Source organism: Drosophila simulans, chromosome X (assembly GCF_016746395.2).
Source record: "Drosophila simulans strain w501 chromosome X, Prin_Dsim_3.1, whole genome shotgun sequence".
In the NCBI taxonomy this organism is placed as follows: domain Eukaryota; kingdom Metazoa; phylum Arthropoda; class Insecta; order Diptera; family Drosophilidae; genus Drosophila; species Drosophila simulans.
In genome coordinates, this window is record NC_052525.2 from 13,114,247 (window position 1) to 13,140,548 (window position 26,302).

General features: G+C 39.4%; 1 protein-coding gene across 7 annotated transcripts in view; it reads left to right on the forward strand.

Moving 5' to 3' along the window:
- Positions 1 to 26,302, forward strand: part of LOC6725877 (putative uncharacterized protein DDB_G0289263) — a 37,758-nt gene that overhangs the window by 2,795 nt on the left and 8,661 nt on the right. Inside the window, exons 1-5 of one of the 7 annotated variants that reach the window (XM_039296957.2) lie at positions 14,635 to 14,778; positions 17,633 to 18,293; positions 21,743 to 21,867; positions 22,021 to 22,427; positions 25,040 to 25,663. In XM_039296957.2, coding sequence (XP_039152891.1) covers positions 18,035 to 18,293; positions 21,743 to 21,867; positions 22,021 to 22,427; positions 25,040 to 25,663 — 1,415 coding nt within the window. In that variant the 5' untranslated portion in view covers positions 14,635 to 14,778; positions 17,633 to 18,034. Of the gene's footprint in view, positions 1 to 14,634; positions 14,779 to 17,632; positions 18,294 to 21,742; positions 21,868 to 22,020; positions 22,428 to 25,039; positions 25,664 to 26,302 lie in introns of those variants that run through there. The other 6 variants (XM_039296958.2, XM_039296963.2, XM_039296959.2 and 3 more) reach the window with 6 other exon arrangements.

The following is a 26,302-nucleotide window of genomic DNA, read 5'->3' on the forward strand; positions in this document are numbered from 1 at the left end:
AGCGAACGACCACTGTATCCCAGCTGTCCATGATGCATTTCGTTTATTTTCGTCCAGCTGGGAAGCCCTAGGATGCTGACTGTAAATTAAGTGGACTTTGTGCCTCCTGCGACATTTGTCGATTTGTCTATTTGTCTATTTGTCTGTCTGTCTGCCTGTCTGTTAATTGCATCGCAAGTCTCGTGACTTGACTTAGTCAGCAATTGTTTATTGGTTAATTTAATACAATTTTCTGCTCTCTAGATTAGTTAATGATCGTCGTCGCTGGGCGGCCACTCTCGTTGCTATTGCCATTATTGCTATTGCTTTGCCCATCGTTGTTGTTTTGTTTTGTTTTGCTAGTCCGTCGTCTGGCTACAGGTTGTTTTTCGAATTTGTTTATTTTTTCATTTTAGTATGCAAAGCTACGGCGGCGACAACCAAGCGGCCACAACGACTTGAATAATTTCAACTTAGTTAATCAATTAAATTATGTATGAAAATCGTTTCGTTTGTTGTTGTTGTGTTGTTGTTGCTGATGCGACACTATTATAGTTTGCTCGCATTCCGCTTTGCCCTCAACTTCGTTGTTTACCTGAACTTAAATCTACAAAAAAAAAACAAAAAATACCAAATACCTATCACGAGCTCTCCTCTTTCCGCACTTTTTTCCACCAATTTTCTCCCATTTTTATGTTTTTACCCATTTTATGTTACCAGTTCTTCTCAATTTTTTTCTCTCTCTAATTCTCGGCGGCTTTCACCCAAAAATTTTCAATGACAATCACTTTTCAAGTTGCTTTCTTGTTTCTCGTATTTTTCGTTTCGAATGTCCGATAGCTGAAAAGTTCAAGGGTTTTTCTATTTACTCAGTTGTTTGCAACTTGTAGCTAACTTTATTTACATGCCTACTCACATTTCAATTGGCAATTTAGGATCCAGAAAATATTTGTTAAATATCTCTACATAGTGTTTCATTGGTATAACATAATTTTCAAATAAATTAAATGCTGTATTTTGTCTAACCATAGCCAATTTTTGATCAAATATTATTCAACATTATTGTTAATAAAATTCATTATATTAACATTGAATATTCTAACCAAAAGGGTAAATCCAAGTCGATGAATATGAATCATTTGATCATTTTTTGCGAACCCACCTCAATTATTTTCTTATTGCGACGCTAACACGCATATATGTACATAAATACATATATTTATATACATACGATATGATTGGGAGATACATATCTATAGGAATGGGTGGGAGCAGGTGGAGCAAGTTCATCACTTGCCCGATGTCGATGCATCATTCAAATAAACTTTTCGTTCAAAACAAAATGATTAAATTTTTTTTTTGGCGAGAGCATCACGTTTTGTTGATTGATGTTATTAAAGAAATGGTTTGTTGACTAAGCAGAGCAGGAAGTAAAAACAACATTCCTTTCATGCGTATTTATTAGGAATTTGTTAACAACATTTTGAACAAAAAAAACTGCGGTCTCCGCAATTCAAAAATTTTTCATCAATTTTTAAGTTACAATTTTCAATAAGTATCCAAATAAGTTTCTTTTTTTTTTCAAAAACACGATATAGAATTTGATAGAGGGCGCCAAAACTATTAAGTTAAATTACTATCATTATTGATTGCCAAATCTCACCAACCTCTTTTATGGCTCCACCTGAATTTCTTCGGTTTGGCTTTTATGATTACCTGACAACAACAACAAAAAAAAAAATAACCAACCTTTGCCAGCCAAGTGAAAAATCGAAATAAAGATATTGTAATGCCTGTCGGCCGATAAGTCCGCTCCGAAATTTATATATGCCCCCATTAAATGATTTTTTTTTTTTGCCAGGTTTTTTGGGGCTTTCTGTTTGCTTTTGTGTGTGCTTTCATTAAAGCACGGCGACAAACAGGAGACAATAAAATGCAATCAGAGCGTTTATGGGGGCATAATTTTTGATCCAAAGCAAATCGAAATTAGTGGGACCGTATTGTGTCCCCGGATATTGATTGAAATTGCCGAAGAATGCGTCATCTACAGGACTTTTGAGGCTCGAAATATTGTACTCCCCTCGCCAGCTGCATTTCACAATTAATTCTCAGTAAATGAAATAAATAAGTGAAACAACTGAACGGCCGTGAGAACAATATTAATGCAGCTGAATGATTGGCCCAATTCATGGAATATATGTGTGTACATATGCACACATGCGATATGCAGTAATTAAATGAGTGCTTTGAATTTGCATTCTGCATTAATAATTGCTCACTGGGGAGGAGGAGAGAACATTTTGTTATTTTCATATGAGGAGTCGCACAATCGAACATAAATTCAGTTTGGATTTTCAATCTTGATGCGTTTAATTTAAAATATTTGTAGATATTAATACATATATGGTGTGTATATATTTAAGAACCTATGAATGAACGAATGTATCTTCTTTGGATGTTTTCATTCATGCATTCGTTCGTGCGGATTGGATAACCAACCTACTCCATGATCATTCATCTAAAATTCTCCGCTCCATTGTTGTCATTCGATATGGCATTAAATTCCATTACGTTGCTAGATTATTCCACTGCAATGAGCAGCAGGGAAACGCGAGCCAACAATTGTCTAAGGTCAAAACGCAAGCGTTTCTTGGAAAATTGATCTAGTCCAGAAGCCGGCTTCCCATTTGATTCCACATGGCCCTTTCCTTGGCCCTTCAGCGACCCGCTATCGCCATCGACTATTGCAAAACACAATTGGCTCAAAAGATCACTGAAAGAAATATTTACTATATAGGATTAAAATATTTTTGGTTTAAGATCTTTGAAAAGAGTTAGAACACAACTATTAGATACTAGATACTCGCATTTATCAATTTGAAATCACAAGAAAATGATCCTCTGTGTTCTGAACATTGTACTTGTTTTTTCGAGTGCATTGGGGTTGTCCGGAAATGCCGTGGAGTGAAAAACTTTTCTCCGGCTTTTGTTGTGACGTACGACGACAACGTGGTTCTGCTGTCGTCATTCAGGTGAGTCCCCTCGTCCGACAGCCGGTTTCGAAATGCATCCGAGGGTGAGAAGATAAAGATGAGGACGGGGCAGGTGAACTGGACGAGGAGTCGCGGGCATCCAGGTGAGATGAGGTGGGGAGTTTCGCAAGCAGAGTGGGCCGCCCCGCCGGAATGGAAATTAGCGTTAGCAATTTATTTGTTATGCAGGTCGGTAATTGTAAATTGGAAGTCTAGCGCAGATACAGTGCGTTTCGCGATCATATCGTTTCGATGCTGATCCGTGGAAATACCAGTCGTGATAAATGATCTTCCAGCCCGTTTTATTCATATCGTTTATTCATGAATGACTCAATAGCCAGAGGGACGAAAATAACCACCTGATCATTCATTATTTGGAAAAGTTCGTAGTTGATTCCACTAACTAGCTAACTAACTTGGAATATGAATCATAATGAAAAGTTACACGGTTAGTTGGGTATAATTATTTGTGTAATAACAAATATGAATTCCCTCGCTGACACTAGAATGTTCCATAATTGAAAAGATATTTCGCTAAAACTAAATAGTTAATCATCGTATATACTTATAGTTTCATAACTAGAACTATTCACTATTTCCGTTCAGGGCATTTAAAAGTCCGCACAGTTGGGGTTGATTTTTTTTTCCAATTCGTATTGACCGCATTTTGAGCAGTTTAACCCTTTGATAAAACGCTGTCAGGCTAAAGACCCCGACTGTCGATATTTGAGTTGCGGTTTTATTTTCACTGCGATTTTTCTGGCACTCCAAGCGAAGGCATGGATATATCAGCCCAAATCAATTGTCTTGGCCGTGACGTCAGCAACTGGCACCAATCGACACTGCGCCGCGAACGTTTATTAATTTATTAATTTATGAATTATTATAATCAACGCCAATGGAGCCGATGGAACGCATCGAGATGTAAAGCCGGGATTCGATGCGATTCAAGCCATTTATTACTTCGCAATGTAGGTCTTGAATTTCACCAAGTTTCTATTTGCCAAATTGAGTAATTTCGCTAAAAGTTACGATTTGACGATCATCGTAGGAGATTTTCTTTTTATTGTGTATTTTTTTATGAAAACCCAATGCCACTTTAAAGTTGACTAACTCATATAACTAAGTGCCTTTCGTAGGCTGTAATAATAATACTTTCTCTCATTGGGTATGCAAACATATATCTCCATCAGTGTTTTATTGCCAATATCTGTAATATTCTGCTGTTGTTGTCTATTCAAAATGCCTTGGCCTTGAACCCTTGTCGTGTGTCATTCACATTGTCGAAACCAAAATGGGTGAAAAAAAAAAAAAAAAAATACGAGGTACATATTACTCGGCAAGAAAAAATGCGAAATGAAGTAGAAATGATAACTTGCAGCGTTCGTTATAATCAAAAAAGGCCCGGCTCGGTGTTGTATGTATATTGTACCTTTTGCCTAATGTTTGTTTATCTCTCTCGACTTTTGTAAAATCAGTATCTTGAACGTGACTAAACGGCATTCTCGTTGTTTCACCAAAAAAAAAAAAAAAAAAAATTGAACGGGGAATTTCACTTGCAGGTTACGTAGTATTTTTAGAATTTTGTTTCTATTATGGTTTGAGATAAAAATGTAATTACAAATGAGTATATATCTTGTATCTTAAATTAGTATATTCAAGTTAAACCTACGATTTTATTTAACCAAAAGTCATTTTTTTTTTTTTAATTTTTAACACTTGATTGTTTTTGTTTGCCTACAAAAAGAAGACAACAACATCACAATAAACTAGTGTTTTGTTAGCGAAAAGAGAAAATACGGAAATGCCGCAATCATCGCCGATTCTCACCTGCGAGATACTCGTATACCTGATAATATACCTGAATTTCGCGTACGAATCTTTTCTTTTCTCCTGCGTTTCGGACTTTTTTGCACTTTGGACACAGACACAAATCATCCAAATTATTTGTGTACATTGGCTGTGCGGCTTGTTGTCGTCTTGGCGTTTTCTGTTTTGGTTGACGAGCCCCACCAAATATAATAGAAAATTGGGGAGGGGTCCCAACGCACAGCCTTCGGCAAATATCAAGTGGGGGAGTGTGCGAGATGGGTTTGTATTTTATGTTATTTTCTAGCCCTGTTGCCTGGCTGTGCGTGTGTGTGAGTGTGGGGGCGGTCTTGGTCCATCGACTCTAATTGAAGTTGGAGCGAGATGGCTGTAGATGGGTGTAGAATGGGTGTTTGCCTTGTTGTGCGGGTGGCGACACTGAGCCAGAAACGCATTTGAAATCTTTGTTTGCCTATTTACTTTCATTATTTAAGTGCTAAACGAACGTTTTTCATACCCATTCAACAGAAAAGGGTAACACAATTAAAAAAGAAAATAAACTAATAATAATAATAATAACAATAACAATGAAAAGGGGTCTTTAAAAAAGTAACACAATTGAAAAACAACTTAGAGCCGCTTCAGACGAGTTTTCCGGCCCTATGGCGATCCTCACATGAGCCGAAAATGGCTTAATTTGAATATGAATGGACTCAAACTGTCTAAATAACACTATCATAACATTTGCATAGCTGGTTATGAAAAACTCACGTAAAGTCGATACCGCTAAATACGGGGATTTATCGAATTGCAGTGCCTGGCTTTGCGCGAAAAGTGTTGGAAAACGGATAGATTATAGTTGAAATCGAATATACCGCATAACCTTTTCTTAGATTTATGGTTAAATGATTAAAGTGTGAAGATTGTCGAATATGAATATACCTTTTACCATCCCATAAACCCCGAGACTCCATCTCTGTATACCGGTAGCAAATAGAACACCCAAAAAGATCTTATCATCCGGGGTCAGCAGAAAACAGAATCGCAGAGATAAAGAACAAATAGCGAGAGACCCAAACGAAACTTACCTGTTTGAACTGAACTATTTTTTCGTATTCGTATTTTGTATCTTGTATTTCGTATGTTCGAATTCCCCTGACCGCTGTGTTCCTCTATTGCGTAAATATTTGCCTTTTGTATTTATCGTTTTATGTAAGAGATTATTAGAATTTATGCTCTACCTTGAGTGGGGGCTTTGTGCTGGCGACCTCTGGCGGCGACGCGGCACGTGTAGCACCCGTTTTGGGAAGTGCGGGGGTTTTCGAATCGAAAAACCCACGCGGGGGGCTGGTGGTGCTAGATAGAGTTAGATAGAGTAGGGCTAAGGCTTCACTTACAGCCGCACTACTATTACTATTTAGTCTGTCTGCGAGATAATAGGGATTCCGACTCGACGGGGGCAAACCAATCCGAATCAAACCAGATCACATCAGATCGCAAAAGTAGTTCGCATTCGTACGAGTATTCGCCGTTCGCATTTTGATGACGATTTCTGCTTCCTCTTCCACGCAGTCTGCGGCGGGGTTTTAACGATCGGAGAACCCAAAACCAAAACCCATCAAGACCCCGACCATACCATATACCATACCATGCCCGAAGCGATCAGACAAAAGTCTTGCAATTACTTTATTTATTTAATTTTTTTTTATTTTTTTTTTTTTTTTGGCAAGGCAAATCGCAGACGCACAGCTTAGCGATCGCCGTCGGTCTAGTCGTTTTCGGTAATGTAAGTGGTCAAGGTTGACTTAAGAATACCCTGCAATAAGGGCAAGAGTATTGTCGTTACTTACTTATGGGGTATAGCAAGTTAAAATTATGACTTTGGAAATATAAACATTTCGAACTGCCGAAGATCGAGACAATTCAATTCAATATTAACCAGACTAAATATAGTTTCATGTTGTAAGCTCAGCTTAGAAGATTCCATACACCTCTGATCACGTTTATATAAGGAAATACGCTGTTGTCTGGCTTTTTCGCATGCTCTACGAGTCCAGTGGATGATCTTTGAAACCGCAGGGCATTCACAGGTCGTTGGCATACATACTACTTTGTGGCTGAGCGTGTTTTTGTTGCTTTTTCGCTTTGTATTGTGAAATTCGCGAGCGCAGACGTCTAATGTACACATTTGTACATATGTACATATGTGATCACCGCCTATCGTATCTTTTATGAGCTGGGCGTGAGCGGTGTCTGATAAGATTTTGTTTACTTTTCGCTTGGCGGCTGTCTCGCGATTCTCTCGATTTTTCGGCACTGCCAAATATACATACAAATGTACATATGCATGTATGTTTGTATGTACAAACACTTACGAGGTACGATTACGAATTCTATGAAAATTGCTGTCGAGAAGTGAGAAAACGAATATGTACATGCGATACAGCCAGCAGCTATGACGAACACTGCGATTTGCTTTGGCGCTTCGATGATGTCGGTTTTTGATTGAGGATCGCGATTGAGCACAGTTCAGCATCTTGAAAAGTGTACACATACATATGTACATACATGCATACATATGTACATATGTACGTATATGTTTAGGTCGTTTGTGAGTGGCTGGCCGCTAGCTACTGTTGTTGTTTATTATATTATATTGTATTATTTTTTGTTTTTGCTGATTCTGATTGCTGGCTTTTTGTTTTGGCCCAAGTCACGTGACGTGCGCGTGCCTCAGTTGTCCGCGTTTTCTGACGCGCTCGCTGCCCGCTATCTGCTCACCATTTCTTCCCTCGCCAATTCTTCGGGCTCATTTCTTATCATTCCAACGATTTGTTTCTGCACTTTCTTCGGCTTTGATTGTTCCGTAATTGCTTTCGACAATCTATCTGCGCCGGGTTCATCTCTTGAATGTTTTAGAAACTGCGCTGGTTTTCATTCATGAAATCAAATAAAACGGCCATTCATAAACAAATTAGAGCTTCCTTTATTGTTCCTGCTGTCTTATACAATCCATAATTTGAATATTCATAAAACGCCGGCGCATACATACACATACATATGTATTTTGGTATTGCTTTTAATTTTATTTTTTGCAAGAATGCAAGAAATATGTGCTCCACAAATTATGCTGGCTACTCTCATTACTCTGCCGTTCGCATCGATTTCTGGCTATATTCCATTATTGTTGCTATTTTTCGGGCGAACTCAAGTTGAGAATTATATGGTGATGTGTGTAAACAAAAACAATAATAAATCGCCCAGCGTCCAAAAACAAAAACACAAAAAAGCTGGTAAAAAAAAAGCAGAGAATCCGCAGTGGGAGAACAATGTACGAATAAGACTACTTGGATGAAAGATTTGAAGGCTGTGTGAATAGAAGAAGAACATCTAAACTGAGATATAGAAAACACTAGGGCAAAAAGAGGGGCTGGAGAAATGTATTATTTAGCGCATTTCGTGACATTGCTGGGAAGTTTAGTCATCCACTCGGTGCTATGAATTGATGAAAACGCACGACAAGCAAACCAAACACAAATACATCAATTAACAGCAATTTATTCAGTTCTTGATTAATTTACTCTTCGTTTTAGAGACATTTTTCTCGATCCATTCTCTTTATTTTTCATTTTTCTATCGCCGAGAAGAGAACTCACACTCCCTACGCAAGATATAGGATCTAAAATTCAGTCGAATCGCGTTAGTTTTGCATTTACCCTCTTTTTTGACCGCAAGTCAGTAAATGTATTATTAACCAAACATATATGTATGTAAAATGTATTCTTTTGCTAACCCAATCGTTTTTACTGCATTTAAATATGTAGAATAATGCTGACCAATCAGCTTATTGAACATTATATAATATTATATTTCGAATGAAGTGCTTCGGCTTTAATTAAATGTTTCCAAACTTCCCAACTTGACAATATGATAAATTACATAGTAAATTAATATCGAGCCTTTACAACAACGCCTATCTTTAATTGATCTTTGGTGAATCCCCGCAACTAGACGGTATGCTAATCAATTTAACGCGCAAATGCAAATTGTATATTTTGCATTGTTGCTATTACCGTTCGCTCTTCACCTCCATCTCTTTGAAGTCTAGTGGGCGTGGTCCATTTACATATGCTTTAAAGTGGTGAGGCCACGACAATCAACCATTTCCTCCCGCTGCTGCTGGGGCCAAAATACCAAATCAGGGACAAGTTGTTGTCATGGAACCTGTTATCAAACCCCTGGCCATCCACGTGATGCCAAAAGAAACAACCAAACAACCAAACACCCAACAACCCAACCACCCACCCACAACATCCATAGACGACGCAGGTACATCGGTATGGTCGCCGAAAATAAACATAGATCCCCCGGAAGTTCGTTATATGAATAAATGAAAATATGAGCGAAACTCGAGCAGAGCGCTTATCAAATTCGCCAATCTCTCTCCCTCTCTCTCCCACTCTCTCTCACTCTCTCTCTCTCGCGCGCCTTCAATGTTGGGGGTATGGCATTGGGAATTAGTCGGCGATCTCTCAGTTTTCGCTATGATGATGGTAATGCTGATATGATATGATATGGTGGCTTGGTGGCTTGGTGGTTCCCCCAATTCCCCCCGCCATAATTCCCCGCCCTTATCGCGCTGCCTGTGTCCAAGAGCGCGTTTGCATAATCTATGAAAAGAAACTGGCGATTAGAAGACACGCGCAATAATTCCCATTAAGTGCAAGAAGAAGCAGAAGAGATTAATTCGAATCCGAACATCGAACATGGAACATGGAACATGGAAGGAACTAAAGATCAGGGGTTCTCAAGTGCTGCTCCTTCATGGCCTTTTAATAATGTGCTGTGATTCTTTTTAATTGGCCAGAGATGCGGTCTTCAGTTTCTATTAATATTCGTTTTTTATAGGCATACGAAACAAACGACAATCTTATTTCAATTCAAATCTTTTCTTTCAAGCAATGTGTGTGTGTGTGCGTGTGTGTTGATCATGTGAAGCAGGTGTTCAGGGTTTAGTTTTTGGGAGTTACACAAGTTCAAGTGTATGTCTGCGATTGAACTGAAGTTATCAGCTCAAATTGTACTGTTATCAATTGTTTAAACCTTTGATTAAGCAGCCTGTTTATGTTTTAAGTGTTTCCGAAGGATTTCCGTAAATATTGAAATTGCCCATCGATACGAATCGCATCTAATCCGATTGGCAAGACTGCGATAAACGGTCATTAGTAGTACAACGAGCATTTGTCATTTATCATCTATCGTTTATATAAACAGCCGGCTACTGTTAACGTTAACGTGGCTGTTACTGCCGTGCGGCCGCTGTTAAGTGAGCATGCGTTTAACAGCTGAGATGGCCGGACGGCCAATGCGGCGTATGCGTGATATTTTCTACTGCTTTTGCTTAGTGCTATAATTAAATCAAAATGTAGCGTCAGCAAGGCAATTACAACAAATTTAAGCAAATTAATTAAACAATACAACAATGGAACGACGCGAAAAGAAGCACTAAAAACTCTTTTTCCTTGATTGTTGTTTTTGTGTGTCTTTTGAAGTTCAGTGGCGTTGTTATTGTTTTTACCAATTGTTGTACGTGCAACAGGGGAATAACAATTTGATTTTTGCGAGTTTTTCTGTCTGTTGATTTAACTTTTTTACGATCAGCAGCCGCCGTAAAAAAGCGCCATACGCAAAACGTTTTCAATAACATTTCGTGTCTGGTGTTTCGTTTTTTTTTTTTTTTTGTTTTTATTGCTGTACAAAACACTAAAATTGTTTACCGAAAATGTAAAAAAGATTTGTTAACAATTGTTGGTTTATCCCGCAAAAATGCGTCCAACTGCAAAAGCAAGCATATTTTCATTTGTTTGATATTTTCATTTCGAAGGTTTTCAATTTAAATGTTCTTTTTACTGCGAGACAAAAAAACACACACTTTTATTTAGTTAAATTGTGATAATATAATACAACTAATAGCCAAACTTTTTGCTTGAAAACAACATCGTAGCGCTGTAGAAAAATTCTTTAACCAAAAAACTTGACCAAAAAAGGTTGAAACGCTTTTTGTACGCTTTTTCCTCTTCTTTTGTTTACCTTTGTGGTTAGCGTTTATTCGTGGCGTCGCCAGTCAGAAGGGATTTGGATAGGTGGAGATAAAAGGGAAATGGAGAGGAGGAATCGCGTTAATCGATACGAAATAAATCGTCCGAGATCGTGATTAGGCATTTAACATGATTAAGATATTGGGCTACGTATGTATAGCGATATATCACATAATGTACAGCATCCGTTGGATGTGAAAATATTTTTTATTTTTTTTTCGGTCCGTCGCCTCCGGCGGAAAGTAAATGTCTTATATCGAGATCTGTTTTGGCCGATTTCCCATTGGCTAATTCAGAATTTGAAACGAGACGCAAAAAACAGGAATGCGGAGACAAATGATTGAAAATAATTTGGCAATTTTTGTAGCTATACTAATTAGAGTGCCAATCGAAACAAATCGAAGCGCGAAGTCAAATCAAATTAAATATGTGCCGGCCCAGACAGTGCGGTTCGTGGTTGTAAGGTCGTGGGGAAAAATGGCCAAATGGTAGAAGGAATGTATGCTAAAGCATCACTTCGAACTGTTAACAGTTTCTTATATAGTACAAACCAAATAAATAAATATTTTTATTTATTATTTCTATATACTTCACGGAAGTGCTTAGAATTCTACTTTGTAGATAAACTGCAAACTCCTTCACGATGAAGTACAGTTTTCCGGCTATTACTGTACCCCTGGTACTTTATTTCGCCTATATGTATATTTTTTGTCGTTGCAACTTCGGAAACTGGTAAAATTCCGAAACAAATGAAACATCGTATAAATAATTATAGAAGCCAATTGCTCCTGCAGGTCAAGTAGCTAATGTTGTAGTTGTTTTGTTTTGTCGTTGTGGCTGCCGCGTAGTTGTTTTTGTTGGTTGTACTACTGAAACTACTGATGCAGGTGATGAAACAAAAGTACAATAAACCGTATTAATAAGTGCAGGTTGTAACCTTGAACCTTGACAAATACGCGAGTATATTTATTGTATGTGGTTGTTGGTTTATTATCGTTGTTCTTGTTGTTGGTGCCTGGCTGTGTTCATTGCTAAGGTCGCCACGCACTAAAAGTAGGGTATAATATAATACATTCATCGGAACAGCAACAACAATCAGCGAACACAACAATCAGCAAATACACGAGATGTAATCATCATTTTTTCGGGACCATCGGGGGTTTGCGAGGGGAGCTATACTGTCAACGAACAAAATGTTATAAATTATACATCGCCGAGTGACAAATGTGCGCGATGGCCATTAAATATGTTAGTTATTAATTCAATTTAATCGCGAATCGAGCTAAGCTGCTTACGCACTGCGATTTGGGATCGATTAGTGCTCTAGCTATCTATCATCCCCAATCGAATCTACAGAATCTAGAATTCATTTTGGAGGTGTGAAAACATGGTGTGGAATAGATTTTATGTTATTGCCTAGTCCCATCCATAATATTGCTTTGAGTTTCGTTCGAATTGGTTCGTTTTGCGAAGTGAACAAATTGCTTTATTGCCATTACTTAATTACATATTAATTGTTTTGTTTTGATCGTCTACATTTGTCTTATCCCTCCCAGTGAAAAGGAAGCGCCAAAAGTAAATATTCAGGTTTTTATTATGTATTTTCTTTGATAACGCGCATAAAAAATGGGCGTCAACGCTGCGTATGCGCATTATTAGGTGCGTATGCGTGAGTGTGTGTGTGTGTTTGGCTCTATTTTCATGTTACCTTCGCATACACGCTCCCACTTTTCCCCCTACCCCACCTCCTCTGGCTGGTCCCCCTCCCCTCGATCATTTTCAATGCTAAGCCGAAAAATGTCAAAATTAAAAAAAAAAAAACTATCATCATTAGTTGTTGTTGTGGTTACTGTAGTTGTTGTTCTTGTTTTAATAACACGGTTTGAGGTGTGCGCGTGCTCTCTTTGCTCTGCCAAGAGCCGCTGCCTCTGCCGCTGTTGACTGCGACTGCGCTGCCTTTCATGGTGACGTCGGCGTTAACAATTTACATGTGTTGTATGCTGTGTTTGTTTTGTTACTGTTATAGTTGTTGCTAGCTTTTATCAACACTTTTGCTTTGGCACAGTGGGCTAGAGCGTGCTAAAACCAAAATGTAGGAGAAACATTCCAGCCGATTAGGAATTTGGTACACAATAACACCATTTCTAAAGTTATAACTTAGTGCTTAATTACACCACTAACAGTTTTAATCAAAGACCTTCAAAATCATTTATATTATTGCCGCTCTGTTTTATTTCGTACCACTGTTCGGCCATCGTCAACCAATAAGAAATTAACGCCATTGCTGATACTGTTATTGTTGTTGGCACGATCTTGTCGTTTCGCTTCGTGAGTGCTTCGCATACATTCGGAAAATGAGAGCGCTCGCTCTCTTTACAGCTGTCCGCTACGCTCAAGCTCACGCTCAGCTGGGCCACTTGACATGTGGGGCCAAAGCGACACCCCACCAACCCCCCTCGTTACGCGTGACTGTGGTGTGACCAAATTTGGGGCAAACGAATTTCGAAAAGAAAAAAATTCACCGTTATAGCTGCACACGAGATTTTAATAGCATTTAAGGCCCGGAGATGACAAGAAACATAGAGGAAAATGTGCGTCAAAATGGGACAGCAGATTATTTTTCTATTTTTCAAACAGCAATCAAATTAACAACATCTAATGGATCAGATTAAATTAACCATAAATGAACTCAAATTTGTTGGTGTTAGGCTTTGCCTTTTTTTGGTCACACTTGCCAAATAGTTGTTCGCGCCCAAGCGAAAAATTTACACAAATGCACTGGAAAAAAAAAGAAACTGCTTACAAATTTTAACTTTATGCGGAAATAATAAGGGATTTCTTAGTTGCTTGAAATCGTTCGGAAGAGTATCTTTTATTTGCAACAATATAAAACATAGGGCATAGTGATTGCTTTTCTTCCAGTGCACAATCCCTGGCATTCGTTTGTTTGTCCACTTATCAGCGTTTGTATGTGCGGACCTATGTTGGCACTCCGTTCTGTAGAGTGGCCCTGACTGTCTGCAAGTGACCGCAAAGCGAACGTGTGCTGTCTAGTGTTAATTAACAGCCACGCATAGCAGCCAAACATGAAATTACACACTTTGGGATGGACCGCTCTAGGTAAAATTTGGGAAAACAAAAGTCTAAAATGAATATTTTGTCAAACGAAAGTACACATACGACATGTGGACGACATGATGTCCCCTATTTCTATAATAATAATCAAGCTACACATACAGATATGATTATACTGATATGAGTGTTCCCTCGATTTTCATTTATGCATATAAGGTTCACCCTAATATAGTGCGCATACGCAGCGGCGGTCCGAAGCATAAAAAAAAGCGAAAAAAGATGAAGATGGAATGTGCAGGTTGCAGATCGATCTTTTGATTTTAATATTGATATCGCGGCTCCATCTCTCTCCCTCTCGCTCTTTTGCCGTCCTCTCTCTTTGTGGCTGCTTTATCAATTTGCGTTTGCAATCAGTGCGGACAAGGAAAGCAACAACAACAAATAGAAACTAGGCGCGCGCTCTGCTTGCTCACACACACATCGAAATCAATTAAACCCGTTGTCGTCATTCGGCCACGCGTACACTTGTTGCTCCATCTCAGTCGGCTCTTGCTCTCTCTCTTGGGCAGCTCTGCTCCTCCGCCTCCTCTTCGGTACCCATACCCCTCTGCTCTCTCGCTCACCACGTCTTCATTCAGCATCATTCGATTCGATTCGTTCTTTTCGCCCCGGACCGGACACTTGAGAGAGAGAATTCTCCGGTTCGGATTCGGATTCGGGTTCGAGTCTGCGCTAAAGTTATATAGCGCGCCCACCTTTTTCCGCCGCAGTCCATCGATCTCAGCGTAAGTGTTCGCATCGCCACTCGTCGCCGCTCTTCCTCTTCCGATTACGGGTCACGGTCTTGCGGTCTTGCGTTTCGCGACTTACGGAGCTACGGTCTACGGCTTACGGTTACAATTACGGCTACAAAACTCGTGCTGAAAATTCGCACTTTGTGCTACCCGCTTTTTTTTCTGGTGTGATGTGCTCAATTAACGTTCGTTATTTGAAATGTTAAAACTGGTGCGGTGCGCCCTTTTATTACCAGCCGAATAATAATGATCTGATCGCGGAATTCGAAAAAAAATAACACATATCTGCAATTATAGAAGAAAAACGAACAGACAATAATAACAACCGTAAATCGAAAAAATTTAGAAACGAAGAAACTATATATTTATACCAAACCTGTTTACATTGGGTTGTATTTATTTCTTGGCGCTTGGGCATAGGCATATAAACTTTAGCAGGTTGCAATTCTTCTTTAAAGTAATTCAGTTTTTTGTTTAAAATTAAAAAAAAAATGTATATACAAATATAACAAATTTATCTACTTTCTTTGTATTTTCTGAAGTTTTTCATGTAATTTTGAATTGCCTTAAAGTAAGTTTTATTCTCATGGTTCTTATAAAAACCATGTATATTTCTTAATATGTTCATTTTTTCACTGAAAATCTTGATTTAAACTATAAGTACTGTCATTTTTTTTGGTTCCTGGTTTTCTGAGTGAGGCCCAAATAGCTTCTTTCGGTTGCTCGGGGTTTATCTTATCGGCTTTTGGGCCGCGGGGCAGAATTCGACGAGCGGACAGTCCCTGCGCCTCTATATGTATGTAAGTCGCTTCCAGTCGCAAATCCCCAGAGCCGCAGACCACAACGAAGGCAACCGGAACCCGTCTAGAATCTCCCAAGCGCCAAAAAAGAAATTAAATACAACACAATTCTATACACAATTAATTCACTTTCTGTCTGTGAGTCCCCGCATACCAAATATCGCGTTAAAAACTTTTGTTTATAACAAATTTAAATGCGGCCAATGAGCAAAGCAGAAATAAGAATAACAAGAAATGATTATAATAAGTGATCGTAGAAGTCGGTGAAAGAAGTGTTTTCTTCGGGGCAGCCAAAATTATTAACTCATCGAAGTCGATTGTTAAAATATGATCTCTGGAAATATGGTTTTTTTTTATAAAAGTTAAAAGCAAAGTAGTTTTATCATTTAATGCAAATCAATTCGATTTTTGTGGGACTTTTTGTAATGCATTTCGTTGAATAGTTTATTAGTGCATATTTCCAAACGGGTTTTTTGTTTTTTGTGTAAGAGCAAGATTTTTGAAGGGATTTAGCTGGTTACTGTCGGAAAACAAAGGCAACTCAAATTTCAAGACTAGTTTCTTGAACCGTGAAATTTGTAAGCATCCTCGCCGCAGATTTCCCGACGCTTCCTGATCGTAAATTAAAAACGAATAATAATCTGAGCTGCGCGCAGATCAGATAAGATCAGCTTAGTTCGTTCTGCTCACTCGAGGCTCGTTTATTACACGTTCAATGTGGGTCAATGAAACAAGATCATGATTTTTCACAAAACCAACGGCTACATAGTCGCTACACACATTACACACGACACAGTACTTACATATATAAAAAAAAACCGATTGCTGATAAATACACCGTACAATTTCAATTAGCATTTAATCAAGCCAAGAACTTGCCTTGGCATTTGATTGTCAAAAAACAAATAAAAAATAATACCAGAGTACAGACCAATCCATGCCGAAACCACAGGCCATTGAAGGCAGTGCCCAAAAAGAGGCGGTGGTGGGGCTAACAGAAGAAGGGGCGGGGTCGTCGGTGCTAACACACTTATCTGTGTCACCTCGATTAGTCGTTAAAGTCGTGTACAAAAAATCTGAAATGCACTGAGCGAAAAGCAGTTGTAAAATGGTATTCAATACTGTTGAGACTAGTTCTTATCACAGCATTGAATATACCATTCATAGTTGAAGATTTCTTTACAATCTTTAATTATTATAATTATTATTCTCAGCATAAAATGTAGTTCTGAGTTTTGGAGCGTGTAATGTGTAGTTCCTTGAGACCTTGTGGAACTTGCCACTGAAAAAGGGCTTTACATTCCTATCCGAAAAGTAAAAGGGCATCCAAACAAGTAGAACAGGGAAGAATTTCGAGATCGTGTGGAACTCGTTTTCCTAACTGTAAAAGGGGGGGAAGATCATGTAGCAAAAAAAAATATAAATTAAAAAAAATAATAATAAGACAGATACCAGGAAGCTGTTGAAGGATCGAAAAAAGAAAAATGGAAAACAGAAACGAGTTCAACTTTTCAAGGCGCCTTGGACAACGAAACCAGTTTGGGGAAAGGGAAAAAGAATGCACTTAAGTTCCCCGTCCAATGCAACTTCTCACCCGATTATCATAATCATTATCAATATGCAACAAAATGATCATTAAACCATTGCGATCTCCTTATTTGCTGCCTGCTCTTGTCGCTTGGACTTTGAACCGCGCCGGCTATTAAAGAAGATGTGTGTATAAAATCAACATTTTTACATCGGTCAGTCGGATTCAGTTTTTGGCATCGAGCTGTAAAAACGAAATACAAAAACAAAACAAAAAACCGAAAACCCAAAAAACCAAAAAAAAAAACCAAACGGCCATATGAATAAATAAATAAGCGAAGTGCCGAAACAAAACAAAAACGAAACAACGAATTTTTCAACCTGTTTTCGAAGCGTTTTTAGTGCGTTTTACGAGCGTTTTCTAAGCGTTGCAAAATGTTTTTAAATTTTGTTTTTAACGCGTTTCGTTAGGGCGTTTTACTCTCAACTTTTCCGCGTCTCATGCGTTTTAATTAAAGTTGTATTTCTTTTCTATTTAAATAGCTGGTAGATACAAACAATTAAAGCAACTGCAGAGCAAATTTACCAACAAACAAAACAACAACACACACAAACAAATGTACAAAGCCAATCCAAAATTACAAATATTAATTTAAAACACAAAGAAACAATTAAATGTGCCAACAATATTTACCAAATCAACAAAAACAATACAAGTCAGAGGGAAGACAACAAAATCGATGCCTGTAAACATAATTATAAAATATACTAAAAGCACTTATCCCAAAAAGAGAACGAGAAACTCGAGGAGAGAGTAGAAAGAGTGAAGGAACACTAACTGAAAATAAATTAATTGCAACACAAATAGCCATAAGAGTAAACTAAAGTTAATTAAAGAGTCCAGTGAAAATTCAATCAAAATGCGATTCACCTACAATCAGTATAAACATTACGAGTCCGGTTATCGGATTCCATCTAAAATGCATAATCTGAGCCACCACAATAATAACAACAGCAACAATAACAATAATAATAATAGTAATAATAATAATGGGGGTGGCCACAACAACAATGGCAACAACAGTGGCCATCACTATGCCCATCACAACAATAGCAACAATGGCGGCAACAACAACACAAATTTCCAAGCCTATCAGCATCATTACAAAAGTAATTTCGGTAAGGATGTGTAAAGAGATATGAAATAGAAGGTATCCTTCAGATACTTGCATAAGAAAAGTTCGCCTAAATCTTATGCTTACATTCTGCCTACTCATTGTTCATATTCAATGAATGTTTGATTAGTTCCCAAAAATTCTGTTGTTGTTGTATCAATTTTATAGTTGCCCCATAAAGATACCCATTCGTTTCTCAAAAAATTATGAGTTTCTAATATCTTGCCAAGGGTTTTGCGATAGATAGATAGACTTTGCTGGAATTGCCAGCTGACAACAAGAGTTGGACGTTTTTTATTTGCCAATTTGGACGATTTATGGACAATTACGTATGTACAAAACATATATCCGAAATCCAGACATCGCCTTAATTGTACTATCCCAACATCCAATGCTAATGGCTGGCTTATCGGCAAACACGCCACGGTTGTTTAGACGAATGAATAAAAAAAAAAAAAACAAATCTCTTGTTGCGCCTCCGCTCTCTGATAACATGTCATTATCGATATGGATGGGTGTTCCAGGCCGGTATTTCCTAGCCAGTTCTAGCCAGCCCCAAAAGATCCAAACATCCAAGCTGAAATGTCGAGCTCCCCAATCTCCGATTACGCGAGAGGCGCCAGTTGTCGCCGGTGATTCAATTTCATACTCCTCCATATCGGGTTTACTTCTTGGTCGGTTGTCGGTTCTTGTTTAACGCTTTTCGCCAGTTGCCAAGTTTGGCGGAGCGATAAGATTACTGGCAAAACAGTAAAACTATAGCCAACAGACGCAGGCATTTCAATCAAACGCCGAACCACTTGACCAGCCCGCTAATTGGATTGCGGATGGTGACCAAAAAATGAGATCAGCAGGGAGAAGAAGTGCTCGTCAAGCGATCTAAACAAAATATGCCTTTTCAAAGTAATTGAACATTTCGATTAAAGATGTGTGACATTTTAAAGTACCCACTACTATCTACTTTCAATCGAACAAATTGGCCCGACTTCTTGGGTTCTCATTTCCGCTATGACATGGTTTTCGAACCACTTGACCGGCAGGAGCTCATCTTTCACAGTAGCGAAGGATGTACAAGTGGGGAGTGGGGGAGCACAGTGGGTCACAGTGGGCTGGGTTCAATACACTTAATTTATTGTTTTTATTGACAATCTGTTTTGGATTCACCTCTCTACGAAGCTGTTATTCCGTCCGTAGGAGTCTGCGTTTAATTATAGAACTTGCAAATTCCCGAGGCAACAACATCTGTGTTTAACTATTCAGGTTGATTCTTTACGCCAACCTCGCCCAGATCTTCTGAGCTGAGAATTGAATTAAAGTCACCTTATTCTTTTCTGCCAGCCAATTGGGTGCAAAGTCTGGGTGTCTGCTTCTGGTGTATCATCCTAGATAGACGAAAGTGACTTTAGGCTGGCTCCGATTGTCATATCGTTAACGTATCCATTTATCCGCAGTATCTTTAGTATCTGTATCTTTAGTATCTGTGTCTGCATATGTTTCTGTATCTGTATCTGTATCTGCTCTGTAATGAGACGACAGTTTAGCTGCTTGGAAACAATGGGCGCGTATCGCCGCGTATCATCTCCCACCCACCACCGTTTCCGATCCCAAACCGTGTATCTGCCTTATCTGCAGCCGTGCCAGGTAAAGCCCATTTGGCGGGATCCGTTCTGCGGGTTCCCGCTTTGGTGGCTCTACTTGCAGGTAGTAGGCGCGTTCCGCAAGCCCAACAATAAATGTTTGCCTCTTTGTTTGATTGCCAGCCAAGGTTAGGCCAAAAGGGTGCGGATCGCGTGGGTGTTTTATTTTCCTTTTTTGTACCCAAGAGCCAAGAGTCGAACAGATTTTCTCACCTTCCTCATTTGTGTAGCACCTATGTCTACATAATTTCCATCTTTTTCCGAATTTTTTTTGTTGTGTTTTCTGGGAGCGCAACGCACGTCACCGAGGGATATTCGTAATTGAAGATCAAAGTTTGTTTGCTTTCGTTGCTGCTATCAAAGGCGCTATTGTTTGCTCGACTCTTATCTCATAAATTAGCTCGTAATTGTTTAACGATTTTACCGGAATTAAGGAACGGAACATAGTTTCATAGGAGATTTCTACAGAATTAAAATGGATTTCGTTTGGGAAGTGGGCGTTCGAATTTGACAAAGTAAATAGTTATGAGTTAATTTTTGGGTGGATTTCTTTTTAGAATTACACCTTTTATTTGTCGTCATTTATAGCAGTTGACACTTCTTTATATTTGATTGTTTGCATTTTTCTATGTTTTCCCATTGGATTTGAAAGGAGCTATTTTATTTGTAAATGTATAAAAAGCTTAGGCAGTTGAGCCCAAAATCCTTTTTTCCCTTTTCTAATTTCCCTTGTTCGGTTTTATCGTTTTATTTTTTTCTTTGGCCTATCCCAACAAATATTTCTGAACCCAGAATACCCAATGCCCCCAGAGATATAACCCCCAGTCGTGTATGTTTGCAATTGATTCGCGTTTTAATTAAAATGCTCCGTGAAATACACATGTAAGTTCAAATAGGGAAACAGCGAAAGCCAAATATACGATCGACTATGGCATGGAAATAGTAATAATAAAGAAATAAGGCTGCCAGAGGAGTGGACCTGGACCCAAGTGGCGGCTTGTTAATGGGTTGGGTTCGCTTGGTTTGGTCGGGTTTGTCTGGCTTCCTTATCAGCGCACTCCGGCTCATTGTTCCGCTGGCTGTGCTGCTGCTGCTACTCCTCCTGCTGCCCATGATAATGTACAAACAGCGCCCAGCCAGATGAGATACGTATGTGCATGTGTGTGGCTATACTTGTGGGCAAGAACTTCATGTAGAGCAGCGGAAAATAAAATGAAATGAAATAAAATGAAGTGAAATGAAATGAAATGAAATGAAATAACGCTTAACTGCTGTTGAAATTGAAATGGAAATGCGAATGCGAATGCAAATGGAAATTGAGCTTCAATTGAGATCAACAATGAATGCGACAGTAGCATCACCATCACCATCATCATTGTTACAATGAAGGCGGATAGTGCAGCTGCAACAGATTCTATGCTCGGACTCAGACTCAGGCGAAGGCGACACTACTACTACACGGACTTTAGGTCTCCGGGTTTGCATTCTCCGGCGGAGTTCAATGCACCCCATAGACGTCGCAGCATTATCAGTTTCCCCTGGCATATAACTTGCAACTTGCGAACGGGCACCACAAATCAGACAATGTTTTCTTGGTTCGCCTCTATCTGGATTTTAATTCTTTTGTGCTCCAATAAAGCCCAGTACCATAGGCGCTATGTGGAACTGGAAATGAGGCGATCGTTGTACGCGTATAGGAGTTTTCACTTCCACTTGGCTTGACCTCATCCAAATGGATGAAACAAAAGACATACTTTATAGATATAATGGCAATCGATTAGTACTAATCACAACTCTTGTTTTACTTACATTCCAGGCATGAGAATGACCATGTCCACCAATTCCACAATGAGTGCGCGAATACATCGAAAAGGATTTCGCATACCATCGAAAAGACAGCCGGGTAAGGGATTGCCCGGCAAGCTGCACACCATATCCAGGGTGAGTCTTAATTACTAATTAACTAGCATACTTAAATAAACTACTTAAAAACATGAGCATTGGGAAACTTAACTCCAGTCTTCACTTGACTGGTGGCTTGAAAATGGCAAAGTTATTGTACTGATGGTTTCCATTTCGCTGGCATTTTTCCAGACGGGTCCTGGCAAAATGGTTCCTGGGAAGCGAATACCACAGCGACCCCATCCGCCGCCCTGCGACAACTCGAACGACAGTGGGCTGGGTTTCGATCAGCACACGGAGCTGAGATCCTCGGCAGGAGCTGGGGGCGTGGCTGATCCGGCGGCCAATGGAGGCAGTGGCTCCAATTCCGGCCAGCGATCCAGTTTGCTGGTCAATAGCGCTTTAACCAACACAGTGGCTGCTGCAGCAGCCGCAGCAGCTGCCGCGGTGGCCAGCAACACGTTGCAGCAGCATCAGCAGCACCACCAACAGCAGCAGCAGCAACAGCAGCAGCAACAACAGCAGCAGCAGCAGCAACAACAGCAGCAGCAGCAACATTCACCGCAGCAGCATTTAATCAGAGCGATACCTGTATCAAGGTGAGTCACTGCCACCACCACCTCCTGCCCCCACCCAAAATCCAGCCATATATGTAGATATGTCCCAAAAGATCTTCATGCGAGTTCATGCGCAGGCGCAACTCAAGATAATTGCCAGCTCATGATTTCATTTCGTTTTGCGTTTGATCCATGGTTGCGAGTGAATGAATATTGAATATTGATTGAAATACACCCCACAACTCAGATGCACAAACTTACACACATCGAAGAGATCGAGATCTTGTTAGATATTTCATTTATTTACCAGACTGCTGAGGTATTTCTTTGGCTGTCTGTCCGCATGTCTGCATGTCCGTAAATAATGGTAACAGATTTCATAGCCTAGGCGCGTTGGAGCCGCACCGTATAAACCAAAACCTTTGGGTCTTGTTTATAATATGTTGAACTTGTTTATAGATTCGGAACCCTGCTTTCTTTATGATGAGTACCAGCGAAGCAATGCATTTTCAGACTGACTACGCTTCGCAAATAATAAAAAATACCGAATCTGCATTAATTGAACTTCGGGGAAATACTGCTTCGCATTTGGCAATGTTTGTTTGTTTGTTGGGAATGGTCGGGCTCACAAAAAGCTGAAAACTCATTTCGGGAGGAAGAACATGGGACCGAGGCTCGCCAATAACTATAACAACTTCATTAGTTCAGTTTGGAAATTCATTTCGATAGGAACGCGTGTGCTGCTCGTGCGGTGATCGGATTTAATAAGAAATGCAAAGATATCTGTGGGATACCCAAAGGTACATGAATACTACTACTAAGTATTTAGTTGAGTTATAGGAAAGTGAATCGTTTAAAATCCTTGAGCCTTCTGTTGCACAAATATGCTTTCTTTTCTCCACACTCTAGTCTTCTGAAGACTCTCGCTGGACAGGTTTTGCTTTTTGTAGGTCATGGTGAATTTGTTTATTATAATTTAGTTTGACTCGATGCGGATTAAGAGATTTAAATGTGGTCTGTGTGCGCGATCGTTGCTGTTTCTTGCTGTTGTTGTGGTATTTTGTAGTCATAGGTATTGTAATTGCATGGCTACTATCTGTGTAAATCGCCGCATTATCTTATCGGCTTATCAGCTATTGCAAATTGCAGTTGGGGAATCTGAAAAGTGGGCAGAAGGCAGAACTAGGTGGGCTAATTCAGTAGGTGCTCGGCTCTTTGGGGGGCAACCCCAACAAGCCCTTATCTCTCAGAAATCCAGAGGGAAAACAATGGAAGTGTTGTGATTTTTATTGGGGTTTATTTAGGGCTTTCGTTAATTACAGGAACGATCGGTTAATTGTTAAGTGCTTACTTGTTTTTTTGTATCTATCGACATTGACATACAACTAGCAGAGAATATATATTTTCTAATGTTCAAAAAATGAGTTTTCGAATATTTGAATATTCTGTGTTGCATTCATTCGTTTTTCAGTTTGTTTGCCAGCTTTTTTTTGTTCATCTTGCAGATTTGCACATTCTTTGCTTGGCTTAATTTAATTAGCATGCATGAAAAATACGCAATTTTCTCTGTCGCACTTTGGCCAATGACTTTTAGATGCGGTTTGTTTTCTTCTGGCTGCTTGTTTCTGTTAGTATATGGACGCGATTACTTATACGCACTGTTGCCGCCGACCGCCTTGCGATTCGTGATTTCGCTTTGCTTTGCTTTGCTTCGTTTATTATCAATCAGCTGCACTCTCAGTGCTCCATTCGCCCGATTTGGGTTAGGATTGAAGCGCAGTATCTGCGCGTAGATTACGTATGCCCGTTATGGATGCAGGGAAATTATGGCATGCGACTTTATCAGTTTTATTAGCTAATGGGCGAACCTAGTTCCACAACTCAACAAGTTGCCTGTGGACTTTCTCATGAGTAACTTTAAACGAGCGCATATCTAAACTGGAAAAAGGTGCAAAGAACCGAGTCCATTGACATGAAACTAGTTATTTTTGATTGATTGCCAGCCAATCGTTGGTGTTGCGATTTTATCCAATTGACATACAACATTGTGGGCAAAATATATTGAAATCTTTTAACATTTTTTAGCTTGTAGCGTGTAAGTGTTTAGTTTTTCCCTATTTCCCTATTTTTTCAACCTTCAAGCGTGATATTGTTTTGATTTTCCTGTCCATTTAAATGAAATCAGTCCTCGATTGAGTTCAGGCCGTTAGTTCCGATCAGTTCCGTTGAGTTCCGCCGAGATCCGTTCAGTTATATTCGGTTTAGCTTTTTTTCTATTGAGCTGAGTGTCGATTTGGGTTCGTTGAATGCATTCGAAATGCAATCGGACATTGATTGGCGCATTGGAATTCGAAATCTATTTATTTGTAATCTCTTTCAAGACAAACAGATACTACGCTCTCGTCAATTTAATGCCAATTATGATTCTACCTAGATGATTAAATGGCAACCTGCCAGTTATGTTTGTAGATAGTTAGTTCTATATGCAGAAATTTAATCTACTATATTCAGGCATAAACTAGCTATCCCCAGCTAAAAGACAAAAACAAACGATCCATGAATCGATTTATGTATAAAACATTATGTAATGCGTGCGTGTGTTGCTGTTGTGTATCCATGTACATGAATGTCTGTATATATATGTTAACGTATAGATCGCGGAACAACACGAAAGTGATGGCTCACTGTCTGGAGGATCTGGACCTGATATCGGCGTCCTCGGAGGACGGCTCGGCCATTGCGCCGCCGGCCGTTTTGGACGAGGACACGGGCTTCGTGAACGACACCAAAACGACGACAGCCGGTGGCAATAGTAGCTCGGATCCATTTGGAGGCGTCTTCAAGGCAACCGAGGCAGCCGTGGCAGCAGCCGTTAATGCCTTCAATCTGCAACAGCAGCAGCATTCGGTGCATCAGCAGCAGCAGCATCAACTCTTTCAGTACAACGGATTGCTGTTGCAGCCGCAGCAGCAGTTGCAGCACCAGCAGTCGCAGTCGCATCACCACCAGCAACAACAACAACAGCATCACCGCCATGGCAAGCATATCAAACGCAAGAAGCTCGAGTGCAACCAGGTGGAGCTGGACAACGATGATGCCTGCAGCGAGGATGAGTTCATCCGCAAGATTGCCAGTTCGGTAACGATGTCACCCGCGCTCGAGGCCACGCCCTCGCCGCCGCCCATTGCCGCCTCCGTTGCACCTGCCACGACCATTGTTAACCTCCTGCCGCTCATCAGCAGCGGCAACAACAACAACAACAACAACATTGAGACAAAGTAAGCGGCGTGTTTTCTTTTGCAGCGTTAAAAAAAGAAAACAATGTTTGCCACACAAATAACTAATACGTTCCTTGGTAAATTTTCAATAGTTTAATTAAATTCTATAATTTAAAACCACAAATTGTGTAACCAAACTGCAGAACTAGATGCACATAATATTGGCAAAAGCATTGCCAATTGATTTACATATAAATTGCAAACCAAATAATTTAGACGGACACAAAATTTGTAGCAGCAAAACTTTCGTTAACCAAACAGACAAGATTGGCGAAAAATAGTCAGACTTAATTGTTAAAGTTTATACATGCGAAACAAAAAAAAAATGGCACACAAACAAATTTATAAAACAAACAACTCGGAAAGCACTAGTCTCGATAATATTTTAATGACCCAGAAATGTTTAAGCAATGACAAATTACTAGATTACCTTTCAAAATTTAAACAACAAGTGCCAGAAAGACGCAAAACAATTAGAAGCCGCCAAATAAATTATTTCGGTGCCAGAATAATTGACTCTGCGAATTAAAAAAAAAAAAAGAAAAAACACGTTTGTTATTCCCAGATTATTTACTTTGATGGCTTTGACTTTTGTTCTTTAATAATTTTCAAATGTGCGTTTGCTCCCATCTTTCCGTA